Genomic DNA, 13,772 nt, shown 5'->3' on the forward strand with positions numbered 1-13,772 from the left:
TATTCATTCTTCTGAAAACAAATCATAGACCTGTCTTCGATCTGACGCTTTATGGTTTGATAATGCAGAATAATGATAAATTGCGCAGAAACGCTTCTAAACAATGTAGCCTTAAATGACGTCATTGACGTCATGACGTTACGTGTCAGTTACGCGCAAATTAACAGCTTTTATCTTTAAAGTACGTAATTCTGTGCATTTCCTTTATTCAAATATTTTCAAATAACCATTATTGCTGAATATTTTTTATGGCTTTTGCTTGAATAATAATCAATATTTTGCTTCTTTTGTAGTTAATTGAAATGTTAAGCGGAATGTACGAATGGATGATTGGTAACATGTTATTTGGAATATGTTAGGTGAGAGGTTATTGTTACGGCCAATTTTCAAAAAAAAATCTAGCAGTTTGATTTGTAATACTATTTTTCAGGTTCGTGATAATTTGTTATTATATACTAAAACTAAGATCTAAAATTGTTCAAATGTTCGTAGAAAATTGTGGTTTCTTGAATTGAAATGATGTTACCATGAAACGAAGCGTGACCTTATCTAAAGGTAAAATTCAAAACAGCGTTGACACTAGTCTATTTAGAAACACAGCTTCGGCTTTTAATTTCATTCATCAATATCCATGAGAATAATAGTAGCATGCTGAACGATATTTCCAGAACAATGCCAACGAGGGGTACTGCTTAAGTATTCTAAGCTTAATAATGTGTTTGAATATATGCAGATAACACGAAAATAAACTTACGTTAGAATAATATGTTTAAAGCTACTTCAACTAGAAAGATAAGTCTTTTCAATATTATTTTATAAGAATTACGACAAAGCAAGTATAGCATTTTAACATCTCTGTTGTCATGTTACTTTAAACTTTAAGAAAATTAGGGTTACTGTATAGATGCTGGTATTTTGCTAATTAATATTACCCAATTAATCCATGTTGTTCATTACAGAATGGCACTGAAGCGTCGATCGAAAACCTATTTTATACAAGTGTCTAAAAATGAGAGAAATCGTTACATGGAAACAGAGCCGCGACATATACATTTAAGCTTATAGGAAAGGTCAGTAATCGGTCGAAATGTGCTTCCGTGGTGTAGTCGAAAGAAGTCCATAATAAATAGTTCCTAATTTTCCCATTTTTTGCGCAAATTCGTGTAGAACGAGTGCTTTAATCACCGTTTCCCACTACTAGAAGACATTCTGCATGAAATGAGACGGTTTTCATGTTCATACACCCCACATGGCAAGTTTTGCAGATCGAAACCGGAAGTAGGTGTTTATTGCGCGGACGAGATCTAAATATGCGCCATTTTTAGGGTAGCAGATCACAACTGACTGGCATTTCACTAGGAACTACATAACCCCCTATTTTCTTTTCATTTTTTCGTTAATTTGTGATAGAACTTTCATGAAAAATAGGTGTAGGAAAAAGTGATGTTCTCTAAAGATACGTAAAGACGATATGAAGTTGTCGTTTTTTATATGAAACAAAGAAGGATTTGAATTACTGACCTTTAACCTTATATTAGAAAGCTAACGTGCATACTAGTAAAATGATAGATTATGTTGACTTCTACGGATATCAATGAAACTAAAATACACTGAAAAGTGTTAAATATCCGTATTTTCCTTCTTCTTTCCATATGAAATACCTTTGGAGGGTCATGTTCTTCAAACCTGAATAAAAACTGAACTTGAAGGAACAGAGACAAACGAAACTGAGATTTTAGCAATTAAAACTTCATATAACACGAACTACAAAAAGACGTTGCGGTTCAACTAATCTGAATTTACCCTTGTAACAAGGTAACCTACCTCCTTAAGACGTCAACCTGCTGCATGAAGTAAGTTAATTACTACTTAAATGAAGTTCATCATCATTTTACTAAAAATATTTCAACGAGCATGTAAAAAAATGAAATCTATCAATGCGTTCTTGTGGTTTATCAGGTCATTGTTTCAGATGCTTCGATAATTAACCACTTATACCTATCTGAACGATGAACTGTGGTAAATTAGACAACAAACCACTCTAAGGCCTTTATCATTTGATACACAAATCGGGAATCTGGTTAATAACTATTTTCAACTTTATTTTTCATTCATATCTTAAAAACATATTTAAAACTAAATTTTAAGTTAATAACTATTTTCAAGTGACCATTCAGTATTAATTGTCAGTCTCAGTTCGAATTTAATCTTAAAGCTTTAGTAAAATTTATATCAAAATTTTAAACTCAAGCTCAGCTGAGACCGAAAAATGTTTTGTGAACATGAGGCGTGGACAATCCTTTCTTGTTTCAAAATTGAGCTTAATTAAGTCTTTACGTTAGGCAACAGAAAAGTAATAATTATTGCCTAGATACGTCATATGTTAATTAGCACCTCTAGTTCCGTTAGCATATCTATTATATCTTATTTATGCAACATCAATATTAAAGTTTCATAACTTTTCCGTTCAGAAAAAAATATCAATGTTTGTTGAACCGTTAGCCTGCTGGCGGCAAGTGATTCAGCCTTTGAGACAAGTGCAGACCAAGATCAGCCTGCACATCCGTGCAGTCTAATCATGGTCTGCACTGTTCGCTATTTAGTCAGTATCTTTTTGGTAAATACCCCTTTTAACAGTAAATGGTACAGTCCAATTTGAAAGATGGACAAGTGCATTATAGAAAAGCAGGGTAAGGGTTAATAACGAGAATATATATAGACAAGAAAAAGGTTTTTTTCTGAGCAATTGCTATTTAGGAGATTTTTGTACAGTTTATACAGAAATGAGGAGGTGATGTCAGATTAAATGATTTTAAAACGAGATGTAAGTACTACTTAAAGATGCATTTCAGTTGTAAGAGAAGTAAGTATTACTTTTAGATGCAAGGGAAGTAAGTACAACATTTAAATTTAGAGTACAATTTTTAGATGTTAGAGAAGTAAGTACAACATTAGGGAACTAAGTATAACTTTTAGATGTAAGAGAAGTAAGTACAACTTTCAGATGTAAGAAAAGTAAGTATACCTTTCAGATGAAAGAGAAGAAAGTTCTACATTTAGATGTCAGTAATGGAAGTACGTACAACTTCCAAATACAAGGAAAGTAAGCACAACTTTCAGATGTAAGGGAAGTAAGTACAACTAATACATGTAAGAGAAATAAGTACAACCTTCAGATGTGAGGGAAGTAAATACAGCTTTCAGATGTAAGGGAAGTAGTTCTAACTTTTAGATGTAATAAAGTAAGTATAACTTTCAGATGTAAGGGAAGTAAGTACACGTTTCAGATGTGAGAAAAGTGAGTACAACTTTCATATGTAAGGGAAGTAAGTACACCTTTTAGATGTAAGGGAAGTATTTACAACTTTAAGATGCAAGGGAGGTTAGTACAACTTTCGAATTTAAGAGAAGTAAAAACAACTTTTAGATGTAAGGGAAGTAAGTACAACATTTAGATGCAAGGACAATAGGTACAACTTTTAGATGTAAGGGAAGTAAGTACACCTTTTAGATGTAAGGGAAGTATTTACAACTTTAAGATGCAAGGGGGGTTAGTACAACTTTCGAATTTAAGAGAAGTAAAAACAACTTTTAGATGTAAGGGAAGTAAGTACAACTTTCAGATGTAAGGGAAGTAAGTACACGTTTCAGATGTGAGAAAAGTGAGTACAACTTTCTCATGTAAGGGAAGTATTTACAACTTTAAGATGCAAGGGAGGTTAGTATAATTTTCGAATTTAAGAGAAGTAAAAACAACTTTCAGATGTAAGGGAAGTAAGTACAACTTTCAAATATAAGGGAAATAAGCATAACTTTTAGATGTAAGAGAAGTAAGTACAACATTTAGATGCAAGGAAAATAAGTACAACTTTTAGATGTAAGGGAAGTAAGTACAACTTTTTGATGTAAGAGAAATAAGTTCAACTTTTTGATGTAAGAGAAGTAAGTTCAACTTTTTGATGTAAGAGAAGTAAGTTCAACTTTTTGATGTAAGAGAAGTAAGTTCAACTTTTAGATGTAAGGGAAGTATTCACAACTTTAAGATGCAACAGAGGTAAGTACTACTTTTATAAGCACGATATCTAACCATGTTGGAAAAGTCGAAACGAGAAATCACGATGAAATAAAATTAAAAATACATTGGTGAGAAGTTGCAAAAGGTTGAAATCTTAGTTCATACACCTTCTTTCAACTTATTTTCCACACTTTTCAAAATCATGCATTCCATCCTTTCCATAGTCGTGGTCTCCATCAATTTCATCATCGTGGTATGGACTTTCCACTATCGTGGTTGGAGTTTTCAACAATCTGGTTTCGACTTTTCAGTATCGTGGTTTCGACTTTCAGCATCTTGGTTTCGACTTTTAGACATGTTGTTTTTGACTTTTTAGTTTCGACCTTTTTACATCGTTGTTTTGACGTTTCAACATCGAGCTTTCCACTTTTTGATGTTGCAGTTTAGACTTTTCGACAACGTGGTTTCGTCTTTTGAGTATCGTGGTTTCGACGTTGTGGCATTGTTGTTTTGTTGTTTTTTGGTTTTAAGGACATATGCCTGTGCGTACAGCTGCTGTTCTAATATTAAACGAACTTGAAAAATTAACAATACAGAACGGAAGGAGGATTTTTGTTTTCAGGCTGGCGAAACCATTTTTCATCTGGCTATCTTTTTTAATATGGCGGACTGGCTTCAAAAGCTGCTTACTCTTGGTGCTGATAGAAACTGCAAAGATAAGGTATCCTCCATTGTCATACTTTAATGCTTACTAAGTTGCATTTGAAATGTACAACAGAAAATAATTTTATTACGATGCCCCCTAATTGACATACACTACATCATTATTTCGTTTTAACGGTATGTAATAAAAGTACCTTGATCCATTTGGCTCTCGTGGATTTTGTAAAGACGAATCACACTCACAAGTTTAATATTCTTGATATTTTAGATATCAGACATTGTAAATGACCTTGATATTTATTTTCAGTATGGACGTACGCCGCTGCACTACGCTGCACACACAGGGAGCCTGGGCTGTCTGAGAGTGCTTCTGAAGTTTGGGGCGGTCATAACAGAGTCCGATAACGTATTTATTTGTAGATTACTTTGAGATATCAATCCTAATATTATCTGGACTTAATTCATCCAAATAGAATCACCGGCTGGTATTTTTCACGACATATTGTTGTACAAAATAAAGATTAAATGAGCCGCACCATGAGAAAAACCAACATAGTGCGTTTGCGACCAGGATGGATCCAGACTAGCCTGCGCATCCGCGCAGTCTGGTCAGGATCCATGCTGTTCACTAACGGTTTCTCTAATTGCAATAGGCTTTGAAAGCGAACAGCGTGGATCCTGACCAGACTGTGCGGATGCGCAGTCTGGTCTGGATCCATGCTGGTCGCAAATGCGCTATATTAGTTTTCTCATGGCGCGGCTCAAATTAATTGATAAAGGAAATGTATTGAAATGTGATGTAATCTAGCTAAAATATACCGGTAGCTAATACTACCATGTCACGATTTAAGAATGTCCATTTTAAGACATGTATATAAATGTGAAAACTCTGTGAAATGAACCCGGGGGTCTCCCACCACCATCTATTCGCCGTTTTACCTTAAATTTAATTGCGTTGGGTCGTCTCTAAACGCAACGAAAACAAAACAAAACAAGTATATTTATCGTTTTATAGTACATGAAAGTTAGTTTTAGAATAATTAATTCTGATATAAAATCTGTGCGATAAATGGGTGCTGTGCGTATTAAAATAGAATTGTGCATAAGTTACTATTTCCCAAACTGATTCACTGCAGAAAACTTGCAGGTAATTCATATGGGTCTAAAAAAGAAAACAGATAAATCCATTAAAGGGACTAAGCCACACATTTTGTGTGAAAAATGAGTTCTCTCAAAAATCCATAAAAATTGAGCACTCGGAAATCGACTAGTGGTACAAATTATAGTAAGATTTTTGCAAGGTATTCTTATAAATAACCAAAAATATTGTGCAGAATGTAATAAACCGTTGCAATGTTTTGTTACGGACTTTTTAAATAATGAAGAAAAATTACATTCTTCTTGCATCTTTACCAATATCAAACTTTTATTTTCACCCACTTTAACATTTTTCATTGTCATATATACATTCTATGCCAAACTTTGTGGAAATGAACATGTTAAAACATCTCAACCTGTGGTTGAGTAGCTTTAACCTTATCTGCCTTGACTTGCTTGCAACACGGCCATGTGAACATGTAGGCAAAAACGTTATCAAATAAAAAGAGAATATTGCAACATTTACAATTATACAAAACAAGCTTTAAAAGATGATGAAAATGGCCTTAGAAATTATTTTGAGTGTAAACTAATACAATGGAACACTTTTTTTATTTAATCTAAAATTTTCACGCTTCTCAGGCATGTTGCATATACTCATTACAGGATCTAAAGATTTTCAAATTTTTGACTCACTTACTGGTTTATTATGTCTGGTTACAATGACTCCATTAGATCATTTAGTTAGGAAATATAGTTACTTGTTAAACTATAAATAAGTTATAGATCACTTATTGATATTATTATGAATTAAGATACTGCTTTCATTTCGCTGCGCCCGTTACTGCAAAACTTTATTTCAATAGCAGAACGATATAAATGATCTATAACCGAAACGTAAATTTTTCAATATACATAGCATCCATTTGTCGAAAAGCACGTTTTTTTTTTTGAAAATGGGCGATTAAAATGGGCTGGAATTTATCCAATTAGTTTATATCTGTATATCTATATATTTACATTCTTTCCTTTTTCATATACATTTGTTATTACAATGATTGTATGTAAAATGTAGTTTTCAGTATTCATTACAAGTTTTGTCTACCTGTCTGTCTGTCTGTTTGTCTGTCTGAATCTATATCATATTCACAGGAAGGGAGGCAACCCTTACACTACGCTGCGGAGTCGGGACATTTTCTTCTTCTCCCAGAATTTACCGGACATAGTCGTGCTGTGGATATCAACTGTGTCGACAACGTAAGTAGTTTTTCCTTGTTAATAAAAAAAAGGCTTTTTTTTAAATTTTCTTTGTCAAACAAATGGATTTTGCAGATGATTATTTGACCTTTTGTCGATTAAATACTTGATACTAAATATTATCAAATAGATTAGCTCCTCCGTTGAATATTCGGCTACCCAGGCAGGACACTGTATATCAGGTAACAAGCTACACTTTGTTGTCTGTCAGCTAAACGTAGCTTGCTTGAGCTATCTTTGAATCACACGACCCGCACTGCTTTGGTTTCAAATCCCCACAATGCATGTAGGACAAGCAATCCGCCTTGTTCACGGTAGGTTGATGTTTCTTCCCGGGTGCCTAAAAGTATATGCCCGAAGAGATACTTGGGTTTCCTCCGCCACCAAAAGCTCAGGTAAACTATGCCGTAGTGACTTAAAACAAGATAAGCTTATCTATCACATGGGTTTCGACACACTTTAGAAATTAAACATGGTAAAGGTAAATGTTTCTTGTTTAGCATGAGTAGTGGACGAAAGTCCCCACCCGGAATATATGAAACAACTTTTTCCTAACGAGCCCACGACAGGTGTCATACTTACCTCCCCACCATCTAGTATAGATCGATACTGCCGGAAACAGTACCAATTTAAGTACATTACCCAGTACTGAACACTAGCTAGAATATTAACCGCGACCGGAAGTCGAACCAAGGCTTCTGGCATCGCAGTCAAACCAGCTAGCCATTAAATTGGAATGGTTTCAATAATATGCAGAATTTTGCATTTTTATTGTGTTTTAACTCATATTCTGATTCAATACGGTTAACCAGTATAAGCCAATATACTAAATGGGCAGAACATATTTTTAAAAATACCTTTGCTTGCATTCTAAAACTGTGTCAAGAAACGAAAACACTGCACAATGGAGTTACGTTGAAGACCACGTTTACATTTTTTGCTGTGATACGTTTTTTTATGGAAAGGTCAGTTTTTTGCTGAATATTGTCATCTTGTTCGTTGACATTAAATACCGAGAGGGATTGTGTTCAGAACGTGCTAAAGGGCATATCGAATTTTCTAAGCCAGCGAGCTTGTTGACCTTTTGGTCTCGTGAACTTTAAATTCCAAAAGGGATTGGGTTCAGAACGTGCTAAAGGGCATCTCGAATTTTCTAAGTCTACGAACTCAGTAATTTTAGTGATGACAGCATTTATCGACCAAATAAGATATAAATTGGAACGTAATATACATTTCTACTCGGCTTAGTGTCCAAATGGTAGGGCGGTAATTTTCATAACTTTGAGAAAAAAAAAGATCTAGAGAAGTACAGAGCTCTTTTCTCACTTTAGCTGACCTTTAGGGCACACGGTGGTTTACGAAAAAATAATTATCACGTTACAATTGTTAATTATGAAGACACATTTCATAACGTTATCATCACGTCCAGTCGCAACGAAGCTAACAGTTTTTGAAACAAGAAAACTTAAGATAATACATGTATTTGAACTAACAGCAGATTGTATTGCCAAAGAAAACGTCGTTTATTTCTTTTTTTTAATGTTATCAAACACTGAATGGCTTTTTTTCCAAATGGCTTGAAATAACCGAAGTTCATAAATGATGTTAAATAAACTTAGGATGTATTTTTAACTAAGAGTGTATATAGAAAATGTGAACCGATATTGACATTTAACTTTTATTTTAGTTAGTAATCATTATTATTCTGATGAAAACCGATATTTAGAAAAAATTATTTTGTCCTTCGTTTTAAGAAAAGCTTTTTTAGAGAAACTTTTAAAACTTTTTCGTTCTTGGGCAGAATAACTTACTTGTATATTATTTGTAAAATACGCAGTTTCCTGGTAGAATCGGCGCTCAATCTTGAATTTGGCTTTCAAAGCAGTAAACACTCTACTTGCTTGGAATGTTTCTTTCATTTCAGCATGGTCTGACACCATTGCATTTGGCTTGTAGAAGCGGGCAGATCGAAACGATTGTCGAATTGATACAACTAAGGGCCAATGTTGAAGCCCTTGATGACGTAATACCAACTTATTTTTATATGAGCCGCGCCATGAGAAAACCAACATTGTGGCTTTGCGACCAGCATGGATCCAGACCAGCCTGCGCGTCCGCGCAGTCTGGTCAGGATCCATGCTGTTCGCTTTCAAAGCCTATTGCAATTAGAGAAACCGTTAGCGAACAGCATGGATCCTGACAAGACTGCGCGGATGCGCAGGCTGGACTGGATCCATGCTGGTCGCAAAGCCACTATGTTGGTTTTCTTATGGCGCGGCTCATATATTTAGACATCATTTTTTCCGAAACATTTTTCTTTTATATGCATGAAATGGTATTTCGTTAATCATAAAAAAATCCCTCATAATGAAGTAATGATTTTTACTCTTTGTATTTCAAGTTTGAAGATCCAGACCAACCTTTTTCACCTATTCAAATTTCATAAAACTGGTAATTTTCATACTGTTGTAATGTAATGCTATCTGACAAATATTTGTCTTACCTTTAAGTATTGTGTTTACATAATTTTATCAGTTTTCATGCATCATTAGGTAGACCTCCTAGGTGTCGATGTCAAGTTGTAATTGTAATACATATTTATTATCGAAAAAAATCTTTTTTATTTTTCTTCAACAAAGCATGCGTAGTGTCCATCATTGCAACACAGTAGAACACACTTTTTTTATCCTGTGTTTTTACCCACTTAAGCGGCACAAATCTAGGGTTTTTACAAAATTATTGTCCATATTTCAATTTTACATGTATTTCCTTACCAGAGCGGAAACACCGTGGTCCATCTGGCTGCGGCTAATGGTCAACATGAGATCATTGTTCAGCTTGCCTCCCTTGGTTGCAACATGGATGTGCAGAATAAAGTAATTATTTATAACATTAAAGTACAATATAATAAATATTTATGGTAATTTATAGCAATTAATTTCTATGTAGTTGATTAACAATTTATAGCATGTTATTGTAATATAATAAAGTAACTATTTATAGCAGTTTATTACAAATTTGGTCGAACTGATTACAAAATTAATTGATCGATCTATTTACTCTTTCTGAGATGTCGCTTTCTTCCGTACTACACGACTACTACCAACATAGGTCGATCACATCACAAGTTCTTTCTTTTTCGTTCTAATCTTTCGTTTGCAAATATATTTTTCTATTTTCGAGATAAAGTGTATAAAAAGAAATCTTACTTATGTATAGCAATCGAACTCCATTATCAGTATAAAGTTTATAACTGTTGTTATCTACATTAACTTACAATAAACTGAATGGCCTCCCTTTACACGATGGCTACATATTAAAAAAAACTTTTCGGATATATACACCCTACTGCTAATCGTACATTCAAGACAGACGGCACTTTTCTGTATATCTGCATGTGCGATAACTTTCAGTTCTAGCAAATACACATTTTTCCATTTTGCTTATCATATTCGACATTTGTACATCCTAAAATAGTTTATATACAAATATACAACTTCAATTCAAACCATAAGATCATATTCCTTTATTTTTGTTTAACAGGATATGAAAACTCCACTGCATATGGCTGCAGAAAGTGGACAAGGAGAAGCTATGGAATATTTGCTCATGTGTGGATGCAATCCCAACATTCGAGATAAGGTATTTGTTCTTCGTGTGTGGATGTAGTCCCAACCCGCGACATTAGTTACCTGTCCACATTTTAAAATGAAAATGATAACAACAGCTTGTGTTGAACTGGTGCGGATGCATCACGAAGACTCCTGTTACGGATGCAACTATACTACTACACATATTCAAAATGACCTAAGTTATCATTAGTAAACTAACTTTCTATTGGCTCCAAACTATTCTAACACTTTCTCAAGGTATCAGGAAGGCTAGCTAGCCCATGGGTTTTTTTTCGATATCGTACACACGTTGAAAATCTTTAGATTTAGGTAACATGTTTTTATTACCTGACAAATTTTGATAAAATATATAGCGTCAAAGACAGGAAAATGGTTACTTTCTTCGCCACAAAGTGTCAACCAGACATTCTTGAAACCTTTCTCATTTTTTTTGCCCGAACGTTTTTGTTTGTTTTTTTTTGCTTTTTTTTTCACGGACTAAATGTGTGCGTAGTGTACACACTGGAATAAGGGCAAAAAGTTAGAATACAGCATTAATAAAGTCTGGCAGTGGTTTTGTGCCAAGAAAAACACTCGTTTTTCTGTCTTCCACACTTTATTTGTTAAAATCTATCAAAAAACAAAAACTGTTACATGAATCAAGCGATACGATACCGAAAAGTCACGTGGGTTAGCCACCCCGGGTATGCCGCGACATTCATCTCGTTCTCGGTTACAGTATGAACCTTAACGTAATCGATTAGGTAGCTGAAGGTTAATTGCTCATTGTTGTATTTAAATGAGCCACGCCATGGGAAAATCAACATAGTGGGTTTGCGACCAGCATGGATCCAGACCAGCCTGCGCATCCGCGCAGTCTGGTCAGGATCCATGCTGTTCGCTTTTAAAGCCTACTGCAATTAGAGAAACCGTTAGCGAACAGCATGGATCCTGACCAGACTGCGCGGATACGCAGGCTGGTCTGGATCCATGCTGGTCGCAAAGCCACTATATTGGTTTTCCCATGGCAAGGCCCAAATGTGATTCTTACATCATTGTATATTTATGCATGTTTGTTTCAGCCGCTACTGAGTTACATGCCCATCGGTGTAAAAACAGTTCAATATTAAAAAATAAATGCTATATTGTAGCTAGAAATCGAAAAAAAAAACAAATGTTAAGATCAAACCTATCCAACCTAATTTATGAAAACAGGCCCCAGACATTTAAGACATTTTACTCAATAGCATTTAACCCAAACAATATGAAGACTGGATATATACCACACGACCTAATATTGGATACGGAAGACGTGTTTTAACAGTGTAATCTAAGACTGGTTTTATTTTCAGAATGAGAATCTACCCAACACGTTTAGATTGCCCGTCAATAGAAAGCATGCAGTAACGAAACGCATCAAGCAATACAATGAAAACCATTCATCAAGACACACGTCAGGGTAATTATTTTCTCATTTAAAATTATATCAACAAAAACTTAAATTGTCTGTTTTATTTTCCTTACAATTACACATCTGATATAATTTATATAACGACTGATAAACATTGTTCTGTATTGTTGTTAGTTTATATCGGCTTTGTTTTCTGGCCGAGGGTTGCTGTATGCTGTGGGCTCTTGTGTGAGTCAAACGCGACTGACCAGGGTCAAATAATACAGCCAGTATGAAATAACATAATAAATATCTACTTTTGTCATGGAAATCGTGTTTTTTCTTTATTATGCGTCATTTGTTTAACTGTGAGGAAACTGAATTTCTAAGGTAATTTTCAATGTAAACACATAGCAATGTATATTTAGAAATAATGAGACGTTAAGTTGGGGTTTTTGGACGGATTGTCGCAGACAATTCGGTCCAGTGGAACCACAATAATACATTTTCGACTTAATCGATTCTTTGATAACCATCATATATTTCACACTCCGCCGAGAGAAAATAGTTCTCAAATGGCAGCACATAGAACAACTGAAATTACCAAGCTTCACTGCGCGCTTTAAATGATGCAGACGATTAGTTAAGAAATAATAAGTTCACAAGTGTGGTTTATCGTAGAATAACCCGTGTTTTGAGTTCTTATGCGTAAGAATATATCACAAAATTCACAATGAACATAGAAATTTGGCAAGGAAATGGTTACACTGTTGTAAAAAATAACAACCGAAAAAGACATTTACTAGTTTAACAGTCCCAACAGAAAAAGGACATGGCTGATCTCGGATCTGACAGAGTCAATACATTTCAAGATAACCCATCCTCCAGTATTTACAATGCTTTGCTTAAGCACCTCCCTCGTGCCTCTCTTGTCCTTTTCCTTTTTAAGTATCTGCTTATTATTACTGTTGTCTATACTTTTCTCTAAACTGTAACATGTATTGACTATCTTGTACCGGACCACTGTTAAATCATGCTAATTTACCTTTTTTGTAATAACCCCCATGTTGTACTATAATACTGTTATCAAATGTACACTGACAAAGACCAACCTGTCACAAATACTGTGTTATCAATAAATTATTACTGTTTACAGTAATGAAGACCAAACTTAAACTAGTTTTAGTTTCATTCATTCTCTGAAAACTAATGAGAGTACTTATATAAAAAGCAGGAAAAGATATTTATATCCTATGGGGAAGTGTTTACCCTGTCGCGGAAACCGATGACAAACGATTTTACTGTCTCACTAAAATCATATGAGCTGCTCTCATGCAAGCTACATATAAATCAGAGAACAAACTAATGGTTTTTCTATTAAACTTGACGTAAAACTGTCTGCCAGTTACCTGAGGAGCTCGAATTCAACTTAAAGTGCAGCCGAAACGCGGATCTTGTTTCCGTAAGTCACAACAAACAATTGATTTACCCAAAGTCATTCTTAAGTAACACAAGTATTTTGGGATACCATTATCCGAGCAAAGAACCGAAATGTATCTTTTCTTATTGTAAAGTACATGCAGCTAAACAGTTCCCTAGTTCAAATCGGCTAACGGATCTACGTTTTGTACGGAACTGGAATATCAGAGTCCTGTGACTAACGGAACATTTTCATTGGTCGAGAAAATCCGTAAGTTGCGTTCATTGGACGGACTCGAATAGACTGTTTACAATTTAC

General features: G+C 34.6%; 1 protein-coding gene across 3 annotated transcripts in view; it reads left to right on the forward strand.

Annotated features, from left to right (window-relative positions):
- The window catches only part of LOC123524333 (serine/threonine-protein phosphatase 6 regulatory ankyrin repeat subunit B-like), a 107,479-nt gene that overhangs the window by 88,308 nt on the left and 5,399 nt on the right, over positions 1-13,772 (forward strand). For all 3 annotated transcript variants that reach the window (XM_045302444.2, XM_045302442.2, XM_045302445.2), the window contains 7 exons: positions 4,638-4,736; positions 4,986-5,084; positions 6,929-7,033; positions 8,958-9,056; positions 9,811-9,909; positions 10,577-10,675; positions 11,997-12,103. In XM_045302444.2, coding sequence (XP_045158379.2) covers positions 4,638-4,736; positions 4,986-5,084; positions 6,929-7,033; positions 8,958-9,056; positions 9,811-9,909; positions 10,577-10,675; positions 11,997-12,103 — 707 coding nt within the window. The remainder of the gene's footprint in view (positions 1-4,637; positions 4,737-4,985; positions 5,085-6,928; positions 7,034-8,957; positions 9,057-9,810; positions 9,910-10,576; positions 10,676-11,996; positions 12,104-13,772) is intronic.

The sequence above is a fragment of the Mercenaria mercenaria genome, chromosome 3 (assembly GCF_021730395.1).
Source record: "Mercenaria mercenaria strain notata chromosome 3, MADL_Memer_1, whole genome shotgun sequence".
In the NCBI taxonomy this organism is placed as follows: Eukaryota; Metazoa; Mollusca; class Bivalvia; order Venerida; family Veneridae; genus Mercenaria; species Mercenaria mercenaria.